Source organism: Netta rufina, assembly GCF_964035555.1.
Source record: "Netta rufina genome assembly, chromosome: 2".
NCBI lineage: Eukaryota > Metazoa > Chordata > Aves > Anseriformes > Anatidae > Netta > Netta rufina.
The window spans coordinates 124,715,146-124,740,568 of record NC_140124.1 but is presented as its reverse complement, the minus strand read 5'-3'; the positions used below and the strand labels follow the sequence as shown (position 1 = coordinate 124,740,568).

Genomic DNA, 25,423 nt, shown 5'->3' with positions numbered 1-25,423 from the left:
AGAGCAGGCTGCCCAGGACCATGTCCAGATGTGAAGCTGAATTTACCTCTCAAGCAGCTGTAAACATCCCTATGCCCATGGTTATTTGTGAAGCTGAGTACGAGGATATATTTAAATTGAATATAGATGCATTTGACTGGTCCACTGTTAAGTTCTAATATATTCTTACAAACTGTTAAACTAAATGCATGCATATGAGCTTATCAATAACTATTTGGAAAAGTGTGTTAGTATACAGGTGTATCTTGTAGGTATATGTAAGGTAAGTTATTGTTTCACCATGATAACAACACCAAAATATGTAGAACTACTTTAGGTAATGTTTTAGCTACACTTCCTTCAAATCACAGTTTTAATTAAGTGCTTGGTATTTAGCATCTTGGCATTCAGAAGAATGACCTGAAGTTTCAGTGTGCTTCATACAAATAGGTAATTGGGTAGAAGACAAAAACAAATAACTTAGTGCTGCAGCTGAGTGCAAGTTTGAGCCATGAGTTTGATTCTTGATAAGGTACAAGAGATGATATATAGAACTAGCTTCTGAACTGCAGCTAAAATTTTAGTAAGATTACGTATTTTCAATACCAGTACCTAATCTGAGACTGGAGGAACATGATTTTGATGACCCGGTTAGAGCTGTGAAAGATGGCATGCAGAACAAGCATCTCTTGCTGAGGCTCAGTGCAAGCTTGGGTTATACTTAGCTCAGTAGCTGGGAGTTAGCTCTTGAGTCATACAGCCATGTAGAGATGCTAAGCTGATCCTAGTGACCAGGAGGACCACTGTGTGAAGTCATTGAAACGGGTTGATAAATGATAGAACTCAAATTCAAATATGATCTGTTGGATAATTTTGTCCATTATTACATGCAACTGATACAGAAAAGTCATGCTGTTTTCTCTGGTTCACCCTCTGCTTTTCACTTTTTACATGTAAGGGACCCAGTTTCCTGAGCTTTTTATTAATGGAATATATTTTATCTAATATTTGACAAGCAGCTAACTTGAGTTAAAACCTACTTTATGATATGCACATGACACAGAGATGCGTAAATGCCTTTGTCTATTGTGGTCTGTCAACTTTTTCTCACTATTAAGATAGGCATCTTGAAAATCACACTGAACTGTGTAAGCTTACTGGTATTGTAAGTAGTGTATACTTTCATATCAGTAATATTTATGAAATTGCAAAACGTTCCTGGATTTGTGTTTTCACACAGTGCCTTAAACTTGTGAGAGCAGTTGTCTGCTTTTGCACTTGCTACTTTCTGCTTTTTGGGGAACATTGACGTGGGAATTTAAGTGGAAAAATAGCAGTTTTGAAACTGAGATTGGCAAAGAGGATTCAGTAGGAGTCAAAATTTGCTTAATTCACTGTTAAAAATAGTGCCTTCAAGTTGAAATGAAGGCTATTTAAACACTGGGTTTCCTATAATATTATTGTTCTATGCTGTTACATTTGCTTCATTTGTCAGCTTCTTTTGATATTCACAAATATTTAGTTCAAATTGGAGTAGATTTGAAATACTGTTTCCAAATCAGTTTGCTAGGTAAAATTATTAATAGATGTGAAATACAAGAAAAACTTTAGCTTAAATAAACATCTTATGTAAGAATTTTAATTCTTCCTTTTTCAGTGAACATGCAGTATTTTTATAGACATTGTTTAAGAAGTATCAAATGCAACCTAGAATGTTAAATGGTTTTATTAAAAAATGTTTTGTTTTGTTTTGTTGGCTTGTGTTTTGTTTTCCTTATTTACCCACCACAAACAAAAGAATACAAGAGTGACTAGCATATATTAAAAAACATTTTGGCATTGTGTTTTTGTTGTTGTTTAATGCAATGTTTTAATGGAAACTTTGGTGCTATTTAGCTGTATTTATTTTGTTGTCAAATATTAAGAATTGGAAATAATTCTTGATAATGAGAGAGAAGTAAAATCCCTGATCTGAAATTACAATGCAGAGTCTTGAGCAATTAATTTTTCTTCAGTAGTAGCACATGGTACTCTTGGTGAAAAAGGTGAAAACAGACCTATTTGAAAGTGGAACTGGAGTAAAACTCTGGTACATAAGGTAAAAAGGGTACTTTCTTCCTATGATATTTTTCTCTGTTGTCTTATTAAATCCTAGTCTTGCTATTTCTGGGCATATTAGAGGTGGCTGATGCAGGCTAATCTGTAAGGAGCTCAGTGACTGGCTATATTAAGAGACTTCGCCTATGGGAATACAGAAGGTAGGAGCCATCTTACACTGCTGATGTCAGCTGGGAGTGTTTTTGGGTAACATCTAAAGTAGAGCTGTGGGTTTCTCAAACCTGTGGTTTTGAGTATCTGAGAAAAAAAAAAAAAGTTTGTTTTTTAAGACTTAGGTGGATTTTAAAGAAAGACCTATGAAATACCAGCCTAACACTGAACGTTAATGTTAGCCATTTATTTGATTGTTATAGCATGTGTTAAAGAGCTGCTGCTGCCCATTTGCAGCCTAATGTGTTTATTAGACGGTCTTCCCAGTGGCATCTTGAAGTGTCTTTTAGCTAAAAAATTCATGAGCGTTATTGGCTTTCAGTCTGCAAATGGAATATGTCTTCTTGTTACTGTCTAACACACCACTCTAAAGCCATTACACAGAAGTAAGAGAAAAGATATTGTTGAGGAAGGAGCCTTCAGTTTAAACATTTGTTTATAGTCTATTAGGTCTTTTTGTAGGTAGAGCAAAAATACAAGCGGGAGGTAGGTGTTGGAGCCAGTGTTCGATTCTCTTATAGTAGTGTTTTCTAATAAATGATGCATCTTTTCTTAGTTCTAGTTTGTGGAGTTCAAGCATGAAGTAGAATTTAGTAAAAATTACCATAAATCTTGTTTTGATGTTACCTCTAATAGTCTCACTTTCAAATTAAATTGTATCTTTGTGAGTGTTATTTTCAGACTGAAAAGGCTACTGCCAGATGAACCACGGGTGCACATCAGATTTCAATACAAGCACTTAATAAAGATGACTTTAGAGATTTTTTAACTTATTACTACTACCTTCCTCATAGAAACTTTGTCTGTTTTCACTATATACTGTGTGACCATTGCAGAGTGACAAAGATTTAGGCAGTTTCATCTGCAGTGAAAGTATAGTGGTGGATTTAAGGAAAACAAAAGACTATACCCTTGAATAAAATTTGGATTTTTAATATGAGGTTAACTTTGCCAACTTAGGTGCTGAACATCTTAACTTGGTTTGACAGAATGATTTTGTTTCTTTTGGGGTATGTCCCAGCCCCGTGCGTTGGGTGATTTTAGATGGGTATAAGAAGATGTTTGTAGAACACTTGCTTACTTACACCACGGTGTGTATACAGGAAGATGGTTTAATATTGCTTTATTTTTTTCCCCAATCTGACTTTTTAGTGGTGTCTTTATCTTGCCTCGGTTTAATATTAGCAGACAGTGCAATCGCTTTTCTTTTGCTCCTGAATTTTCTACTCTACTTATTTGCAAACCCGTATCCATGTGTCCCTTGATTTGTCTGAACACCAGTGCAAGGGAAAGCCAGTTCCCAAGGAACTTGAGCATCCCCAGCCACATAGGGAGCTGCACAGGCACAAGCCAGATCCCTTAGCTTCTGGGAATTCTGACACTTTCTCAATGACAAATGCTGGCAATTGAAGTGTATTTCAAACCATCTCCATGAACTGGTGCTGGTCACGACTAACAGATTGTCCTTAGGCTACAGTGGCCGCGGTCTCTGGGATAGGATCTTATCCTGTCTCTGACAGTGATTTCCTTTTCAGGCCTGGGAAAGTTGCTATCAAGTGCTTGCCATTATTGCCTTCTTCAAAGGAGCTGTGGATTACAGCATATACCACTGTTAAATATTTTCAGATACAAAAATGCACCCAATGAAAAAGAGTTCATAAGCAAGAAAAAACATGAAGAATCACAAGTTACATGTGACTTCCAACTTCACTCTGGCTTGTACCAGAATTAGTGTTACACAGGGTGCTTCAGTAATTTTGAAACTGAGACTGAAAGCTTCTAATCATAAGAACTTCACAGGAAAAAAAATGAATTATAATGGATGTATGTTTGACTTTGTAATTAACCACAGAAATATGAGCTGTTTATATTGGTAAACTGAACTGTTAGAGAAAATTTTAGCCAAAATTTTCATTAAATCGTAATTTTTTATTTTTTTTTTTTTCAAGGAAACTGGGTATTTCTTTGCTGTTTATTACTCACCAAAACAGTAACTTGAACAAATTGCTTCTATACTTAGCACTGGTACCTACACTAGCTACGTGTGTGCTGGAAGGGTAGCAGTATGGTACTGCTACCTGATTCTCTGCTATATGGTACGTTACCCTTTGTTTGCTATTTTTCAGACTGAAATAGCAGCTTTGAAGGTGTAATCCTCATTTATTCTTTAACTGCATTTGTTGGGCTTATAATAAATCTGACAGTTTAACAGGCCTTGTTTGGAAGATGGCCTGCACTGATAAGAGATAAAATGCACATTATCTTATTCTGCATTAACTCTGGATGATTAACTGGATTCGTTGATGCTGAGGATCAGTGCTGGAAGGTTTACTCCAATACACCATGTTCCTTGGTGGCATTTGAAAAATGAAGGAGACGTTACAAATTCATGCAACTGATTTGTGCTAGATTTCTTTGTCTCATCCTTCATGAGGCCTCTACTTATTTTATTGCCTCACATGTTTTATTTCGGGGTTAACATTGTTTTATTTCTTTCCCCTTGAAAGACAACTGTCTTGTAAAATACCATGTTTGCTATTGCTTTATAATTAGGTTAAAAATTCTCTCTGTGTTTCTAACTTAGAGCAGTTGCTGGTGGGGGTTGTGAAGGCGGATGTGCTGTCACAATGAGAGCAGAAATTTTTGTTTTGTTACTGATAACACGAAAAAAATGAATTGAAACCTCTTTCAGGCTCTGTCTTTTCAATCTCTCAACATCTGGTAGTAACTGAGTAGGTCTCAATGACTGTCATTACTAACGTGCACTGTCCAAGAGATTATTCATTTAATTTTCTGAATTGTGATTTACATTTAACAGTTGGAAAAAAAAAATAAGCAGAAATACACAGGTATTTTGGATGCTTAGTGAAACAGAGAAGAACAGAAAAATACATCTTTATTTTTAAATATAAATGCAAAGTAAGAAATTAATTACCTGAGATGTCCTGTTTGCACAGGGCTTCTGTTGGAGCCTAGAATTAGTTCTCTAGCTATTTTTAGTAATAACAGTACCATTTCTCTAATTGTCTCCTTCCTTCTATAAAAATTCTGCAGTGAATGCAATCTTTCCATTGCTCAGTTGATGCCCAGTGGAACTGAACCTTGAGTGGCATCTGAGCTGGTGTTAGAAGTTGAGCTCTTACTTATTTTTGCAGTCTTTTTTTGATAGCACAAATGGAAAACTGTATACATATTTTTCAACTATATGTATATAGTTGCTATCACCATTGAAGGCAAAATAATAATCCCACAGTGGGATATTATGTTTGCATCTTGGAGTACAGTACAACTCCCAGATAACTTACAAAATAAAAGAAAGGAATGTGTGATCTTGCATGACAGTTCATTCTGCAAGACATTCACTTTAATTCACCTTTGTAAGACATTTTGTTTCAAGTAAACATCATTTTAGTTCATTATCTGACCTACCTTCCTATCATTTTTTTCCTTAACAAAAGGATTTCTCTATCTCTCTCTCCTCAATTCAGTGATTACTGTTGGTTTTATTTTTACTCATCTGGTTTGATTAATTCTTTTCCTAGTCTATACCAAGCTAAATAAGCCTTACCAACTTTTTCTTAATTTTTGCTGCAAATTGTTTCTGAAAACATATGAAAGAGATGATATTTCATTTCAGTTTCTTTAAAACACTAGATGAACTGAACTGTTCAATTTCTTTACTTCTTTCTGGAAATTCCTGCAGAGATGTATAAAAAAATCAGAGAAGCATGATCAATGTTGCTTTCCAATCCAAGGTAGTTCCCTATAGGGGAGGCATATTGGAATAAAACTTTGAGCCTTTAACTTGTCATTCTACTCTCAGCAGCTTCAGTTTTGAATTGTGACGTTTCCTGGAAAAGGTTAGATTTCAAGTTTGGGAGTTTGTTTTCCTGTCCGAGAAACTTTCCATATGGTTCAGGAAACTAAGAATGTTTAGAACAACCTTAAAAGTTACTAAATCATCCTGTTAAAGTCTGAATTTATGTAATGTTATGATTTTTTTCAGTATTACAATACTATTACTAATAACAAGTAACCAGGAAAGTTCAGGATGGGTAAATTAGTGTGTGTGGAGAGAGAGCAGCATCTAAAAAACACTATAGGCAATCTAGCTGTTCCTGATCCACAGATATTTTTTGTACATTGACATCCTTAATACAGTCCTTAATTCATTAGACTTTTTCCCTTTTCACATAAAAAAAATTCCTAGATGCCTTCTCTTCTGCTTCTACGTATGCCCAGAAGTAACCTCTACCAGAAAATGTGGGTTGAGTTCCTTGCTTACACTTCATTGAAGTCATGGAGATACCTAGACCGTCCAGAGATCTTCATCTAGTAGTATGCATATATCTGGAATGCAAATTAGCTCATGAAGAGAAAACTGAGATAGCTGCTTTCTTTTCAAAACACATGAGGAATCTCTTTGGCTCTACCTGACTTGTTAGCGTCATTTCTTGAGAAGGGAGACGGGATGGCCACCCTCCTCAGCCCAAGTGATTCAAACCTGAGTCCCTTGCTTCTTAAGACAAATTTTTTACTACTTACCTGTGAATTTAGTTGAATACATGTCTAAAGATTCCAAAGAGTTAATTAACGTCTTTGCTTCCAGCTTCAGCAAGCAGTCAACGTACCACCTCTGAAGCTGTTCTGCATGATTAAACATACAGGCTTGAAACCCCTCTGCAAAGAGGGAACTGAATCTCCATTTCTGTTCTAGTCAGTACAAACTATTATGGACAAGCAGGGCAGCAGATTATCTTTCCACAGCTTTTAAAAGATGATTCTTTTACATTTGTTCTAACTCAAGAGAGGATTTTGATTTTTGAATACCAAGAAAGCAGCAGAAATATGTGTATCCCACTCAGACCCTAATCTCCCTTGAAATGTATGTTTTGTGTGCATATCCTTTTGATTTTAATACTGGATAGTGCTAAGTGACTCTTGTTTTGCCTTATGGGATATTTTTTTAGACTGCACAGTATCATTAGTATCTAGCTCTCCACTTTCCAAGGTACATAACTCTTGATTTTGCACACTACTCCAGAGCACAGGCATCTAAAATAAAGGAGTTGTAGAGCCTGTCTTTGAGGTATTGAATGTGATTTTTAATGTAGACATCAGGAGAACAGAAAACAAATATTGTAGTAGGTGGTAGATTTCCAGAAAAAAAACTTTTTGGTGAGTACAAAGGAAAAGATAATTCATTCTAAGAGCAAACTGACAATGCTGCTGAGAAAAAGATGTTATGGCCTGTAAATGCAAATAAAAATAATAAAATAATAAAATAAAAAATAATAAAAATCTGCTTGGAACCATTTACTGTGTTTAATATGGGGAGAAGAAGATACTAATTTCATAATAATGGTACCAATTTTGTTCCCTTTAAACACAGAAAGATGGAGTTTAGATGTTTATGGTGGCAGATTAGTTTTAATGTATCCTCTGAAGGCTAATAGTAAGCATCCTAGGGGAATATCTACAGAACAGCATCAGTGTGAATGGAAGGAGAATTGAGCTATGCCTTGGTGGATCTACCAGTGAAACTTTGGTTCCTGCAAAAATAAAGTTTGCTTTGAAGTAAGCCCAAATGATTAGGTAGAAAAAATGAATATATATTCCTGTGCCCTTTCCTAGGGAGGAAGAGTGGAGGGAGATGTTTCCCCTAAATGTGGTTGAATGCTTGATAGGTTTTCATGGATCTCTGTGCTTGCTTTTCTCTAGAAAAACACCCAACTGATCTACATTTCTCAGGTATTACTTGGGAAGCATAAGAAAGGAAGGGATTCCCCAGCCTAATTTTCTTCTGAACTTTAGGCTGCCATCTGAGTCTTGCTCAGAGATGATCTCTGGAATGTACAGCTTTCATCACGCTGATGATTTTTTTTTTTTTTTTTTTTTTTTTTACCGGTCAGTGAACAATTTAGTCTTTGAAGCATGGCCTGAAGCTCCCCAGCTCTCCACTGCCAGACATGTGGGACTGCGGTCTCCTCGTAACTTCTCTGTAATCGTTGTCACAATTTTCTTAAGAGTGTATTTCCTCTTCCTTGACTCTCTACTGTTGCGTACTTGTGAAACTGCACAGTTTCAAGAAAGTGCTTAGCTTTTAGCCATTTAGACAGATGTGTATGTCTACTTTTATATTTACATAAGTAGGATGATGTCTACCATCCGTTAAGACAGGTCGTTGTCAGGGAACAGACAGTATGCCACAGGACACATTGGAGGCTGCAGCAGATGTTTCACACTCTGCAGCAAGGTCAGCATTGGTGTGGCATTGGGAATGCCCTGAGTACAGTCCCTGGGAGTCCCCCAGGCAATGCAAGGTGACAGATTGTGGTCAACAGGTTGATAGTATACGCGTACATGGATGTATACTTATGCATGTATAGATATTATAGAGACAATCTAAATCCAAATACTTTTTTTCAAACAGAATCTGGTACCATCCATGTATAAGACTGTGAGCTTGTTTAAGATTGGGAGCTATACAATTCATATACCTAGAAAAAGGAAAATTGCTCTGCTTTCTTCTCACTGTCATCTTGTGTGTTTGTTTGTATTTTTCCACTACAGATAAAGGATTTTATTTTTTTTTTAACTCAGAAGAAGTGTTTAGATGATGTTCAGTGGTGAATCTGAGATGGCTCTGTGTTTTCATTTGCTTGCTCAAGTTTAAGCAAGTGGCCTTTCCCAGAATCTCTGCAGAACTGCCTGGATCTCAGTCTCCAGACTGTTTGCACGAGTATATTCAGTCAGCCAGCTCATTGGGAAAACTAAGATTTATATTATGAGCCAACACATTTATTACCAACACAGTCTGGTTGCTAGATTTTAAAAAGATAAAATGAAAAGGAGGAGACTGCAGTTTTAACCCACACGAGCTCCCTCAGTAAGTTTTGTGTGTGGCTGATGGGGTCATCAAAGGGAAGGGAGTTGGCAAAAATGTGGGGCTTAGAGGAGGTGGTAGACCCACGGTTTTGATACCTGACCAAGTTCATGCCAGTATGAAGTGGCACTAGCCTCCAGCACTCAATTTAACAAGGTTTGAATCACCTCCTGGAGGTGCTCACCTCCTCTATTATGGCCCTCCTGTTGATTTTTCTGCTCATCCCAAACAGTGCAGAAGCAATTTGAAATGTCTGGAAGTGTCTCACTGCCATCTTACTGACAAAGCTGGCAGCAACAGAACAGATGGTGAGTGAGGACTGTCCTGCATTACATGGTCTTTTTGATCACCTCCACATGCCCTTTTTATAGTGTTTTCTGTCTCTGGAATATTGCTATTTATTGAGGAGTGTGTAAGATGACTTCCATGCGTGTTCATAAGGTGTACAGGACAATAGGGGCCAGGAGCAGGGCAGGATTTCCCTGGCCTGTTTATCACACAAATTGTAATAAGGCTGTTTTGTTTTAACACGTGATAGCTTGACAAGTTATTTTCCTTATGAGGTAGATTAAACATACAAAATATTTATCAGCTCCTCAGTGATCTCTAGTGTTGACAGATGTTCTGTTTCTACTATGTTGTGCATGCACTTGTGCAAACATCATGTTTTGATTTTAAAGTAAAGCTGTATGTGCTACCTTTTTGTGTAGCTGGGATACTTTTCATCTCACATATTTCAGTTCAGTTGTGTTTTTCTTGTTGTGTGGCATTATGGATTTTCCTTTGTCTTTCCGCATTCAACCTTGCAAGATCGCCATGAAAATTCAGCAACCCAGGCACAAAATGTACTTATCTGTTCTTGCATAACTGGTAACAATGAAAGAGATGAGAATGCTTGGCTTGCCCATCACAGATTTTGTTCCGGAGGAGTTTTGTATAGCATTTTGTGGGGTCATAAACATGGTATTTTTATCATAGCCTTTCAAACAATCTCTATTTCTAATGATGGATTTGCACAGTAAAAACTGAATTGAGTATGGAACAAGAAGCTTAGAAATACAAACAGAAGAATTCATAACTTTTCCACCATAACCCTTTCCCTGCTCTTTCTTCCTTTCAGTTGCTGATATGTCTTCAAGATGAGTGGAATGGGAGAAAATACCTCTGACCCATCCAGGGCAGAGTCAAGAAAGCGCAAGGATCCTGATCAGCTTGGACCCAGGTTAGACCACTTAAGTCTGAGGATGTCAAAAGACAAAGACTTGGAAAATATGTTAAATGTTCATGTGTTTTTCATGAATCTTAGAAAATGATAAACATGACATTCTAGCTAGAAGTCAGTACTAAGCTGATTTGGTAATTCTGTGTTGTTGTGGATAGAGAGTAGGGATTGAGATTTATTTATTTGCTTGGTGTTTTTGTTTGTTTGTTTGTTTGTTTGTTTTAATCCTCTGTAGTGCAAAATACACAATTTGGGTGACAGAATGGGAGCTGTGTAAAAATCTTCTTTGGCCAATCACTACAAAGAGTCTTCAGACACTCCTACTGGCAATCTACAAGTTGTTTTGTTTGTTTGTTTGTTTGTTTTACCACCTCTCTTGTACATTATTATCAAAGAATTGAAAAATATTTTACCGTTTTATAACATTTGCATGACCAACACTGAAATAATTCTTAAAATGCAACAGCTGATTCAGCATTTTTTTCTTATGACCGTCTTGCACAATTTCAGAAGGCAGCACGAGGAGTGTGGATTGTTTGGTTTAGCTTTCTAAGCTGTTTTATTTCCTTGTACACTACTTGATAGTCCTTGGATTCACAACGTGAGGAAGCAGACTTGTAAATGTTCAGATGTCCCAACCACCCCAGTTAATCCTCTATTTTGAACTTAATTTCCCAAATCTCCTTTGAAACAAAACATGACTACTGGAAAAAATAATGTCTTTTTTTTTTTTTTTTCCTTTTAATGACACTTTTCTTGTTCAAGAAGAAACCTTTCTGCTTGAGAAATTTGTAGTATATCTTTGTAGTGAGAGAGGGCAGTTCTCTCAAAGCATTTAAACATCAAAGCATTTAAGCATCTTTGACCAGATGGCAAACAAACTGGCATTAAATACAGCATTTTTTTAAACTCCTCTTTCAGCCCTAAACGAAGCACTGAGAAACGCAATCGTGAGCAAGAGAATAAATACATAGAGGAACTTGCAGAGCTGATTTTTGCAAATTTTAATGATATTGACAACTTTAACTTTAAACCTGACAAATGTGCAATCTTGAAAGAAACTGTGAAGCAAATTCGTCAGATAAAAGAACAAGGTAAGAAGACTAATTAATTGACTTTGAATATTTTGAAGGTTTATTATTACTTTGGCAAACCCAAATAGTGTCTTCAACTTTTCTTTAGCAAATTTCCAGATTTTTTTTTTTAATCAATAATGAAAAATGTTGTAATGCAATGTGTATGGAGTGTGTTAATTATCAGGTTCAGCATTTTTAAAATAACCTTCAAAAAAATTCAGAAATTGCCTAGAGTGAGGGAAAGTCGATCAGCCTGATGTGTGCATCTAACAGAATTGTAATCAGTTGCACCTTTACAAAAGTTAAACTAGCAGGATGGTTCTGGGAGAAAAAAAAAAGAAAAAAGAGTACTTATATACTCTTCCATGGATGATGATGACTCCACGTAAAACATGAATAATCCAGGAGAGCATGGGGTATGAAAGTATTCTTCATTCCCCCTCTTGCTTTCTTTTGTTCATATGAATAGATATTGTGGCCTAAATGATCTGTGTCCCCTAAATTCTGACATCACATCCTGAACTACAATAGATTTGGAGCTATTCTAATCTCCAGATAGGGTCCTGTTATAAATGTAAACCAGAGAACGTGACAGTTTTCTTCCTGTTCTTTGTCTAGAAGATTACTTTTTTTTTTCTTTTGATATATTTCTTATTTAAAGCTAAAATCTTTTTAGAACTTAAAAATTTTAGAAGACTTTTTTTTTTTTTTTTTTTTTTTTTTTGATGTTATGGATCTATCTGGACTGGCCTGGCCTGAGTGGCACTGAAGGTGTCTGGGGTAGATTCAAATTCTTAAAGTGTGTATGCTTTAGTTTTCATTTAGAAGAACAGAATTTCTTTATAAACTGTGTTTAGAGTAATTCCTTTATTTTTCAAAGTAATGCTACTTTTTCCTTATTGTATAAGTGAATTTATAAAACTAGAGCTTATGTATTGCATACTTTAGACATTTTTAAAACAAATAGATAAGTAGTGTAGTTCCAGACTGTTCAAAACTAAATGGAAAGTGCAAAGTGTCAAATTATTTCAAATGTCTCCAAAGTGTCTGGTTTTGGTTAATCATTAGGGATGTTTCTACGACTTAGTTCTCTTCTTAATGCTATTATGTTTCCATAATTTTTTAACTGATAATGATGGTCAAGTTGCCATGCTTCATGATAAAAGTATACTTCTTATGCTGGCACAGCGTCTATCAACTTTGCACCTTTCTGAATTGGGATTTAGATTTTCCCTTACCTTTTTTGCTCTTCCTTTTCTCACTTTCAATTTTGCATTTATTTCTGTCATCAGGAGACACATTCCCCTTATCTTTATGGATATGGCATAAGGAAGGAGCTTTTCCTAATGACAACAAAACTGTGTTTTCTTGGGAAGTGAGTGCACAGAGAGAAATCTGTTAGTCCCCTTGATAATTCTCTAAAAAGCTCTAGAAAATCTAGTGTGAAAATTTGGCTCTAACGCACGCTCACTCTGGCAAAGGCAGGGTTTTGTTGTTCAACAAGTCAAGTACCTTAAGAGCAGTTTTCATATTGTTATAAAATGTTTACACTCATCAGACCAGGTTACATTTACATTATTGAAGTCATCATGGGCTAACAATAATGCTAGAATTTTACCAAAGCTGAATGTGTGCTTCATTTTCTAAACTCATAAAATTTTACTGCAAAAACAATTGAAAGTAAAATTCAAAAGGTAAGCTAAAAAAGCTATGAATGCAGTTTATTTCAGCAAGTAGAAGTAGTTTGCAACCCTTGAGCAATAAAGATATTAAATTACTCTTTATGATGTTGATCTGTTATACAAGGTTCTTCAGCTGAGAACAATTAGACTGTCTTTGGATCTTTACTTATAAGTTATAGCTGGTACAGACTGGACTTTAATCCTCTCTAAGGAGCGTTGCAAAACATTCAGACTTTCAAGGTGGTCATTATAACAGCATCTTAGAGTCTACAAACAAAGATTGTGAAGCTTCAAGTTAATCCCTTAAATTAATTGATAGTTTGATGCCAATTTCTATATAGAAGCTACATCTGTTTGCTGTTACAGCAAATGTAAGGTGATTTTCCTTTTAATAAAAATTCAAATGACAGCATATTCAGAAATGCAATGTTGTTCTCAAACAGGTTCTTGTTAACACATTTTGTTAACAAATATGACTCACATATAATAAACATTCAAATGGCATTAACAATAGAGTGTACCTATACTTCTCTTGTGCCTGACCTAATCAAGGAAAACATATCGAAGAGATAATGAAAATGTTACTATTACTTTCTCATATTTTGCAGAGGTTTTATCACCTCACATTTGAAATCCTTCTCTTAATGTATGTAAATTAGGAATATAAATACATGTTTTATGTTGTTTCAAATCAGTTTGATGACATTTTCTGCATGCTGTACCTTTACAATGGTGAAACACTCCCATTATCTTAATAGTACCTATTTCTAAAACAAAATAATAAATATAATACTATACTTATACAAAGTGCCATGAGACTCAGGTTAAAAATCATATTTTCTTACAGTTATTTTGTTGCTTTTGTTTTTAAATTTATTGCTTTTGGGGTCACACCAAATACCTGTAGCAGGAAGCTCAGGAACTGGAGGTTCTGAGTGATTCTACACTAATCTGGACAAATAAAGGTGGCTCAGTTTTTGCACAGCGGGTCTATTGTGCATTTGTTCAAAGACTGATTAGATTTGTGAAAACATATTTTACTGAAGTTTTAGTAAAGAGTTTGGATTTTTTTTTAATAAATACTAAAAATTCTTCAACACAAATTTTCTTCTCTGTCTATGAATAGAATAATACGTTAAGGTCTAATTAATTACAAAGCACAGTCATTTATAAATACCTTGTAAAGCCACTGAAAGCAACAAGTTTTATAACTGCAACTGAGATTTGACAAGGAGACTTTATTCTAAGTTCTGGGAATGAAAATGAGGAAGGAAAGAGTACAGACCGATATTCATTTCCTATGTCAAGCTTGCTGGGCTGGTAACGGAAAAAAAAATGTAATAGATTATTTTTTTTTTCCACAGTTATACTATATAATTTAATACGTTATTATCCTGATATATGCAAATATATGTTTGCAATACTTCACCTGTTATCATTATATCATTTCTCACAGTATAGACTCAAAGATTCTTTAGTTGTGGTATGTTAGAAATTCATTTTATTACAATTTGGAAGCAAGTTAAGAATACGTGTTTGTAACTGAATTCATTAGATGAATTAAAGATATTTGGGAGATATAACCATTGAATGCAGTTTTTAGTCTGGGTTTTGAAATGTTTCCAGTACTTGGGAGAATGAAGTCTCTTTAGAAAGCTTAATTTCCTTCAGGGGACTCTTTCTATATTGTCTTACAGTGATCTCATAGAGATTTGTGTTTGTCCAGTGCAGATTAAAACTTGTGATTCTAGTATAAGGATAAAACAGAATCTGTATTAATGTAAATCTTAGGTGGATATTTCTACTAGAGATTTGAGGCTTTTGCTTGGAAAAAAATATATATCATTTTGTCTTTTATAGCATAAAATTGTTATGCAAAGGTATTATACTTGTGTTATATGATAATGAAAGTGTAATTTCTCCTGCTATATGCAATCTATGCTACATTACTTCGAAAGAATAGTAGTCATATGTGTTGCAGATATGTGTACATATATGTGTACAAGCACATTAAGTTCAGATTTGCACATACTTAATTTAAGAAGCTTGTTTTAGTTAAGAGTAAAGACCACTGAGGATAAATGTTCCTTTATATGCCAGACAGCCTAGAAGCTATAATTAGCATTCATTAGTTTATAATCAGTTGAACTGTTTCACATCAATCTTATTAAATTTCATACCTATAGCAGGCCTTTTCCTTGAATTGTATCCTCTGACTCTCTTATTTTTCCTTCTCATTTTTGTTTTTGGTTGCTACATCCTCCTCTAGCTATTCTTTCCCTATTGAACAGGCTATCAAAATTAAAACTTTGTTCTTAGTTTAAAGCTCTATTTTGTCCATCATGCTAACCTCCCTCTCAGGAGGTAAATAGCTCACATTTCCAAGTAGAGTCATTTCACTGCTTGAGCATCTCCTGGTTCAGTCTTTGAAACCTTCTTGTCTTCATTGTCTAGTTGTGCTTTTACCCTCTCCTCTGGGTATCTGAAGTGCACTAGGTACCAGAGGATACTGAAGACCACCTCAAGCTTCTTCAGTGGTTTCTCTAGCTAAGTAGTCTTCTCTGCCCCCTTCAGTGGGATTGCTGGAGATTGTGTCCTGACATCGAGTACAACGTATGTTTTGTTTTGCTTTGTGTTTTTTTTTTTTTTTTTTTCTCAATTCCCCTTTGTAGCTTTTATTAAATTCCAGGTCTGCATCTCTTATTTTTCTCCCTCTACTCTTCATGCCTTTCTGTTTTCAGCAGCCTTTTTTTTTTTTTTAGGATGACATCCACTTGTGTTTTTTAGATTCATGTGCAGTGGGATATAACCTACTGTACTGCAGTATCCCCCAATGTAATTTGATATGTCAACTCCATTTCCTCGCATAGCCCAGCTTTCATGTTTCCCTATTTTCTGAAGAGGTTTTGTGTTCTGTGTATCAGAATTTCAGTAGTACAGTGAAGGGGCATCAGGGTTCTGGTTATCAGTCTAGCTGTTAATGTGTACTTTTGAGTTGTCAAATCTTGTTTTCAGAATAGCCTTACAAGACAGACCTTGGACCAAATGAATCACTATGTGAAAGCTGAACAACACTGGGAGAAGGAATAGTAGTTAATGAAAAGAGACATGCAAGAGCTATGGGATCTGTATGGTATATAAAAAAGAAAAAGAAAAAAAGGCTTGTTGTTAATCACATATCTTCTTTTTCTGGTTTCACATTTGATAGCAAAAACAGTTTTAACTTCCCTATGGCTGTACTACTTTGTAATCACAGGTTCACTCCAGCAGATATTCTCTCGTTGCCTCCAGCACCAGTATGCAAGTAAAATTTCTTGCTAAAGGAAAACAGCATGATCTTAAAGGTGTAATGAGGTGTTACTTTGGCTGCTGCTACTTTGAATTTATCAGATCTGAATTTAGATTCATATTTCACAATGTATTTAAGCAACTGCCTAACTTTAAGCACATGAATAATCCTTGTAAAGTCAGTGGAACTGCTTGTATGTTTAAAATTATGTGCATAAATATCTTACCATATCAGGCCATTATGAGAGTGTATACAGACAGTATATAGAGGGTTTTGTTTGCTGTTATTTGTTTGTTTGTTCAAATATTTCAGCTGGTCAATTTTACTGTAATTCTAAATTATTGTAAGATAATTGCATTTGAGATGTCAGGAGATTTAAAACTGATGCCATCATATACATTAATTTGTAGTTTTTGAATCTTTTTTTGAAGGAGTTCTGTATAGCTATTATTATTTACATATGCTCTATTTCCAGCTTGATAGGGTTTTAATCTGTGTTAAGTGTCAGATGAATTTGTACTGTGAAGTTGAGCAATTTATGCAGAACATTTACAAAAAAATCTAGTACAGAATATGTTTTGCTGTCTGTGCTTCCTACGGCTGAAACTGATGCACTAAAAATGGCTTTGATCTTCCTCTGTAGATTGTAAAGCGTTTTGGCTAAATATCCAGTTATGTTGACTTTAATACTTGCACGCCTCCAGAGAACTGCTGATTCAGTGAAGAATTTAGGTAATGCAGATCTTTAGGTAATACAGAAAGTCAGTTTCTTTTCTGTCTCTGATGAAAAGTAGTCATTAGACAGCAGATTCACCAAGTGTGAAATTTCCTGGGGTTTGCTTATTTTAACAGAGTTGCATGTCATGCAAACTAGTTGATATAGGCCTTATCTAAACACAAGTTGTGACATTGTAACTGATGGTTTTCTGTGGAAGTGGTGTTGTAATTTCCCTAGTATGACTTATGTTAGAGTAGCTGAAAACACCTTTGTGAGATATAGCTTGTTGACAGTGGGCCCAAACTATTGCTTCAGGAAAAATAATCACCACACTTAATAAAAATAGTGAAGTTGTGTGATACCTACGCATGTAACGGGATTTTAGTGTCGTTTGTTGTTGGGTTTTCCTCCCTTAGTCATGACTAAAGTTGTTGTATCTGCTGATTTAGAATAAATATAGCCTTGTTCCCCCAAGCTCATGAGACTGTTTACTTGTTACCTGATTAGGAGATTTAGGTCAATTTTTATTTATTTATTTGTTTGTTTATTTATTTTACTAAGAGCAATAATAGAGTGGTCCTAAGGATGCTGATGTGCTGGCTGGAGACCAGTCCACGGGAAATGAGGTGGCTGTTGGAAGTGCATTTTCCACCTGTGTCAGCCCTTATCTTTGCCACAAGTTCCTATTCCCTCCATTACCTTGGCATTAGCATTTATGCAGTTGTGCGGTGAGTTTGAGCAGTATTTTTGATTTGGCTGGTCTGCTGAGGGAGGCGAGGAGCTGTTTCCCCACAGGACCTTGATGGGACCCCATCCAGCACAGGTGCAAGCCTGCTAACAGACTAAGAACCTGCAGTGACTGAGCCATGGTCTGTCTACAGCTGTCTTTGAAGTGCTGGGCATTGCAGGGTGTCAGCAATGTCTTTCGCTTAACAAACTGTCCTTACCGTAGACTTCAACTTCATTGGTGATGGATGGCTTTGGTTCTAGGGATAATATTCTGGAAGTTTTAGACCGGAAATCTCAGCTTTGACTTTGAGCTGTGGAGGAGTGTGACTCAAAGTTGAAGAGGAACTGCGTTATCAATCCTAACAGCTCTCTTTTCAAGTAGGAATATTAATCATTGGCAGGTGTTACAGGAAAACTTGTTTGTTTTGCATCCTACTTGAATGTGGCTTTTCTTTTATCTTTGCCTTTTTTCATAACTTTTAATTGACCAAGGTAGAAAATCATTCAAAACTAGTGAAGCATTGTTAATTTTATATTCTGTATCTGCAGAGATGGTTGCAGGTCTACAGTACCAATGTTGTGTACTGCTATTGAGGATTTGTGGTTCTGCTATATTTCACATGCTTTGGGAGATATGGCTAAAGTGTTCCCTCTTTGTTTCTCACAGGAGTATTTTCATTAAAGTTTTGGTTTTGTTACTTTAAATGTAAATAGTCGATGAGCAGTTTAAAGTTCAAAACTTTACAATTTTCCATTTACAGTTTTCCATTTTACAGTTTTTCTTGCAATCTCTTGTGAACTGAATACACAACATAAATGTATTTTAGCATTTTAAATTTGGGAAAGAATACAGAAATTTAGACTCATATCCAGAACTCCGTATTTGAACTAAGTTTTTGCGCCTACAGTTGCCCACCAGCTGCATCATCTTCAAAGCTGCCTGGTCAATAAGAAACTCTAATTTTAGGTGGTAAAGAAGAATTAGGAGCTGCTGATTAAGATTTTAGTGTTTGTAGTCTCTGTTATTGCTGCAATATGCAGTGTAACAGGTACTGACTCTAGGCCACCAGGGTTTGCTGCGTGCTTTAGATTAGTGTGTGCAAGGTTCTAATCTCAGCAACATGTAAAGCAAGTAAGTGAAGGAGGAGGCTTCATGTTACATTGATTTTTCTCTGTGGAGCTTAATTTAAGGAATAGCAAATTAATTTACTGAGAGTAATGATGATGCTTCAGTCAAAATAAAATCGTCTGTTATAAAGAACCTAGCTTTTGTTACACAGCTTTTATCTTTTATTTTTAAGGAATGCAGACTGAAAAGTGATAATATAATATTTACTCACAATAGGTTGCAATGACTTTCATACAGAGTTTGAATCCTGTGGATTTGCAGCACATTAAAGACATATTGATCAAAGGCTCTGTGTTCAAACTGGAACCAAGATAATTGCATCTGTTCTAAGTCATGCCTTTTCATATTGCTGCAAAGATTCTGTATGTGGACAACTGCACGGTTAGTTAGAAATAAGGGTCCATGCAAATGAAATGACTGAAGATATGAAAAACAGCTAACACTTCAGGTTTCGGTTTCTTTTATGAAAACCCACAGTGTGCAATGGGGGAAAAATATAGAAAGACTGAAATTTGAAAGATGACATGGCAAATGATCATTTACTTGTTCTGCGATATACACCATTGAGCTCCTAGTGAATGTCCTTAGACAGATGGTTAGAGAGCCAAGACACACATGCCTTCTGTTTCCTTTTATCATTAAAGTGTGTTGGCACATCTGTATGTATTTTACAAGGCAACAGGTGCTCTAGTGTGTGCACTACACACTTGCACACACACGCTCTCTCTCTTTCCTCTGAAAGCAATCCACTCTTGACAACTCTGGTAAGTTGAGAGCAAATATAAGGAGGTGGAGAAAGGAGAGTACATAAATGAATTTAAGTTCTGCTGAAGTTGAAAAATTTCAGAGTAGAAATAATTGAAGATACTCTAAAACTGGATATGTTACAGATATTGCTGTATTATCTGAAACAGTATCCATGTGTCCCTTTAGAACAAGCAACAGTATGGTACCTCTGTTGATTTAGGCTCCATTCATCTTGAAGCAGAAAGGCATTTCCCTACAAACCTTGCCTTGGTTCTGACACAAGGCAAAATGGAGCTATGCACTCTGCCTGCCACAGAGGACTCTTTAACAGGCAAGAGGCAGTATACTGCCTAATAGCTGGAATCTGTGGCCAAAGTCAACTCGTACAAGAGGCACAGATTCTGAGTAAAAAGTTATTTGAAATTTGAAGCAACATAATGGACGATTTGGTGAGTTTCATCAGTCCTCCCAATCAGATTTGCATATCTTTTGAAACACGTACTGTAACACAGGGAAGTTCTTGGCATAATGCAATAATCGCATGGTGAAACATTTTGGGTTGCATTAGGGAGATTTGGCTAGGCAGGTATAGTGGTCCCTTGTCATTTGAAGTTGTGTGAGTATGAAGAGAACTATCCTTTTACTGGTTATTTTTTCTTCTGAGGCACAATTTCCTAGAAAGACTTGGAACAACCTGCAGTTCCCATGATCCTTCTGAGAGAGACATCTTCCAGAGATGGGTTATTTTATGTCAGATTAGGTCTGGGCCTACGTTCAACATGGAAGAGGAAGTGTGCTTAAATATAACAATTGATTCACTTGGAAATGTAAAAAGAGGAGGAAGAGATGTCAAGGTTGTAAATTCTAATTATAGATTGGAAAACTCAGAGGGACCCTCATTTAGATTTCTCTTGTTTTGTTTGTTTTGGTGTTGCACGGAAAAATATAAAGCTATTTTGTGCCAATAACGCAATATTTTTCCTGTCTTCCTTCACTTCTACAAAACCTTTTACCTCCTCAGCTTGGAGGAAATATTTGAATGTTATTTTTCTATCTTTAGTTATGTTTTTTAATATATATCTTACATGACTTTCCTGAATGCAATGCTCTCAGTGACTAGCTGTCAAAATCAGTATTTTTGTTGAATGGATTTTCTTCATCTGTCCTTGTTTCTCCCTTTTGCTCTTAAAAGGCTTTATTTTTCAGCTTTTGTTGCTTTATTTCCTCTCATCTTTAGTAATTCTGCATTTTATTTTTAATTTCTTCCCTGGTTACACTGATTCATGCCTTCACTGCAGTTTTAATTTGGGGTCCAGCATTACCATACCTGTGATGGATTTATTCCTTTCACTTTTGTCTCTCTGACACTGTTTTTGTTTGTTTGTTTTTGTTTTGTTGTTGTTGTTTTTTCTCTTAGTGCTGCAGTAAGAAATATAAATAGTTTAAGAAATGTGACAAATTTTACTAACAAGTTGTTGAGTGTTACAGTGATCAATATCAAGGATTACTGTAATTGCTATTAAGCTTCTAAGTGGACACCATCTGTCTAACTGCTGGAGATGCTGATTTTAACTGGACATTTATAAAACAGCTTGTTGGGCTGTTATTCTTAATGTTCAAAATATAATTATGTGTTTGCAGTTGGCAATCTAAACTGTAAAGATGCCCAGTAAGCTTTTTTCTTGCTTGCTGTGTATCAGTGATACGGGTTGAGAAGTCAGTCCATAAAACCTTTATTCATTATAACTGAGGGAGTATATTGGTTTTCTCAGGTTAATGGTGAGTTGCAGTGTGAGAAAACTTTACCTGAGTTCTGTAATGGTCAGGGGCATTGTCATTTTTTCTTTCTTTGAAGCTCAGACAAGGGGCATATATCCTTTATTTTAAGAGCTTAAAACCAAAGATTCGTGTTGTTGTTGTTTTTTATAAGGACTTTAGCTCAGGTCTAAAAAAGGGTTTAGAATTTAGATTTACAGATCAAAAAACATCATCCTTAAATGTTTAAACTGAGGCAGACCCAGTGTCCTATGGAAATAATAAATTTAAAAAGGCTCGCCTGTTAGAGCTTACATGGGTGAAGTGAGGAGTGGCTACCTAAGTTTCCTTTTGCATGACAGTAAATGAATTGCTGACTTGAGGAGAAGTTTCAGGATTATGACATCTGATCTGATTTATACATGGGCTTTGCTGTAGGCCAGCATTACCAGCCTTGGTATAAAGGAGGGTTGTGACTGGAGTCAGACCTTACGGTTCAACATTTCTGGTCTGATGCCACGTTTTGTTCAGCATGCTGTCACCAAATGGAGGCACCTCCCTCCCAGCCTGGTGAAGTAGCATCCATATCCATGACATGGAGCATACTTTTCCCTGAGCTTCTGGTTATCCATGGCTAAGGGAACCATTTGGTTTTAAGGCAGGTCAAAATTTATTCTCAGAGGAGAGCTGACAAAGCTCGCTAAGAAAATTGAGAAAGCAATACTACTTGGTTTTAGTTATTTTTCTGTTTATGAATTAATATACTGGATTATAGTGCCAGTTAAGACTGGGTGCAGATCCTTACTTCATGACTGTGAAATAGAGAGCAAGAAATGATAACGTCTAATTAATTATGTTGTAAGAATGGTTCAGTCTATTGGAGGGAGCCCATTTGTAACTATCAGTTCTATTAGCAGGCATTTTAAAATCTGACAGAACAAATTAATGTAAATTGAACATTCATTGAGATTAAAAGTGACTTTGTCTGGATGTAAATCTTAGCAACAAGATAAGCCAAACTTTTCTAGGATGATGGAAAAAAAAATCATTTTAGAGAATATCTTACATGATACTGTGTTCAGACACTCCCAGGAGAGCAGGGCTCATCACGTGTAATGGTTTCTCGGGAAGACAAATACGATCACTCTGAACGTCCCCCTGCTTCCTCTTTCTTTACCCTAGCTTTTATTGCTGAGCAAGCATGATGCTACATGGTGTGGGACATCCCTTTGGCCACTGGCATCACCTGTCCTAGTTCTGTCCCCTCCCAGCCCCTGGTGCACCCCTAGCCTCCTCACTAGCAGGGCAGCACAAGAAGTGGAAAAGTCCTTGGCTCTGTGTATGCACTGCTCTGCAGCAACAAAAACATCAGTGTGTTATCACCTCTAGTCTCATAAAAAATCCAAACCACAGCATCGTACGATCCTCTCTGAAGAAAATTAACGCTATCCTGGCCATAACCATGCCACTGACATACCTGAAGCGGTGTAGTCTATATTGAAATATATGAAATGAATCTCACACACAGTTTCATAACAGATTTGGATTTTAAATTTTGTTTAAGTAACTATCATGCAGAAGAAAATAGGCTCTTTTAGGAAGCTTTTGTTTTTCTTTATACTTTCCTTGCATTTATAGGAACACTGCTGTCTAAATTCACTTAAACATTTGGCTTGGGCCTGTGATGATGGGTAAGACAAGCAAGAGAAGGGGCCCAAGTGTCTATTTCTGAACACTGAGCTATTATAGGAAGAAAACTTTACTTGTCCTTAATGATTTAGAGCTTTTTCATAAAAGATTTATCTCCTATAATCTGTACTATTAGAAGCAGTAGGAGCCTTGTTCTCCATGTTAGCATGGGCACATTAAATTAAACTTGTTTCTGTTCTTCCTTAGCTGTCTTCAATTATCTGTGCTCCATTTTGGCCTACACTTCATTACGGAAACTTTTTCCTTCACAAAGATCACAGGGAGCCCTAGATCCTTCACATTTTTTTTCGGTGCGCCATATTGGGTCTCTTGAAAACTTTTGCAGTCATCTATGGCAATTTATAAAAGCAAAAAGCTCTTTGCATGTCACTGTGAATGATCTGGTATGTCACAAAGATTTATCATCAGCATCCTAAAATAAAGAAGATATTTTGTAATCATGGTGATGTGGCATTCAAAGAAAGGGAGTCATCTGTTTCCTTTTAACAGTTGGTTGAGTACGTAAGAATAAGGCTTCGAGAAATGGAGCCTGGCTAGATTAGTATTCCTTAGCAGTATGCTATTTTGGCCTAAGTTTTGGAAACCTATAGGTTTAATTAGCTTGGCAATTATATCTGCATGTTCTAGTCTAAAGAGTGTTAACCCATGAATATCTGTTTTCAAAATCCTGCCTGTGGTTTTTATGTTTTGAATAACTAAGTGGAGGGCTGTTAACTTTTGTGAAAGCAATACATTGTTTCTGAGACAGCAATGGAGCCCTGTTTTGAACTAAATTTGCAGATCCTGCCATATTTCTTATCTTTCAAAACATCAGTGCAGCCAAAACGTTAAAGAACATTGGGCTCCCACCATTTAGATATTTCATATTAATACTGCTTTTAGAGATGAATTATCAAAACAAGATGAAGTTATTCATTAAGTAAATAACTAGCCTTACAAAAATTTTAATGCCAAAAAGTACAGTAACATTTTCTGTCCTAATTCAGTATATACCAAAGAAAATAAGTACTCTGTTAAACTGGTGATGCCAAATATTTGTATCCAATATTTCAGCGCAAAGGTCATTTGGCTAGGCCTTTTCTTTTGAAATTAATCCATATTAATGTAACAGATTATAAAGCAACATTGATGGGTGTATAGCATTTGTTAGTATGTACAGGAGAGTAGTTTAGATGAGTGTTTTGAAGTAGCTAAATACCAAGAAACAAAAGTGTTTCCTGAACATATGTGCTTGTCTATGTATACAACTACAGCTACTTGAATGTGCTTATATGATTCTGGAATTTATCAGTGAGTGATTAAAGTGAGGGTACTTTTGTGTAAGGCATTGATGGCCACTGTATTTAACTAAAATGAGTACTCTTTAGTTGTTTAAGTGCTGTATTGTAGGCATTTCTAAAATATTGAAAAGTTGCATCACAAATAATCAGGGATCCAAGCCTACACCAGTTACGTCATGTTTCCTAGGGGAAAAAAAAAACAAAACAAAACAAAACAAAAAACAAAACAAAACAAAAAAAAAAAACCAGCATTTTAAACCAGTAAAAATTATAATCCTCAGCACTATCTTGGATTTTGGCCTTTTGATAGGCAAGTCTCCTGGGCAGGCAACACCTTTGATGATTAATTTATTTATGCTCTTTCTCTGGATACACAGTACATGCTGGAAGGTTAGTGTTAGTGGTCTTTTTGTAGAAAAGAGAAAGAATGTTGCTTAAAAACATAGGAATACAGACACACACACATTTGATTTGTCAGTTTGCGAGTGAAGCACACCCTTTTGATGTTATTTAAAAGCATATATTGAAAATATACAAATATTTTAATAAGCTAAGAACTGTCTGAAAATTCTGCAGAGTAAAGCTGCATCCTGTTGCATTCCCCCGTTACCCCCCCCCCTTTTTTTTTTTTTTTTGAAAACTTAGTGGAAAAGGTCAATGTTGCAGCAGATTCAGACAAAGGTTGTGATGGAAGCTTAATTCCACATTCAAGAGATCTTTATGAAAAACAAAACAACTTTGCACTCATCGTGTGGTAGTTTGAAATATCATCACAGTTTAAAATGAGGTGTTGGGTGAGAAGTAGTTTCTGAATCCAGGGCTACTTTAAGGCTTTGTTTTAGATTTCACTGAAATAGCAGGATGACTCTTGTCTTCCTGCATCTTTACTGATAAATAAGCTTACTAGAAATAATTTCAGCAGGGAAATTGTTTTACTTGCTGTGTTGTTTTGT

The 25,423-nt window shown here is 35.9% G+C and overlaps 1 protein-coding gene across 1 annotated transcript in view; it reads left to right on the top strand.

Annotated features, from left to right (window-relative positions):
• Positions 1-25,423, top strand: part of NCOA2 (nuclear receptor coactivator 2) — a 197,257-nt gene that overhangs the window by 105,761 nt on the left and 66,073 nt on the right. Inside the window, exons 4-5 of the mRNA XM_084282656.1 lie at positions 10,254-10,355; positions 11,277-11,449. Coding sequence (XP_084138782.1) covers positions 10,273-10,355; positions 11,277-11,449 — 256 coding nt within the window. The 5' untranslated portion in view covers positions 10,254-10,272. The remainder of the gene's footprint in view (positions 1-10,253; positions 10,356-11,276; positions 11,450-25,423) is intronic.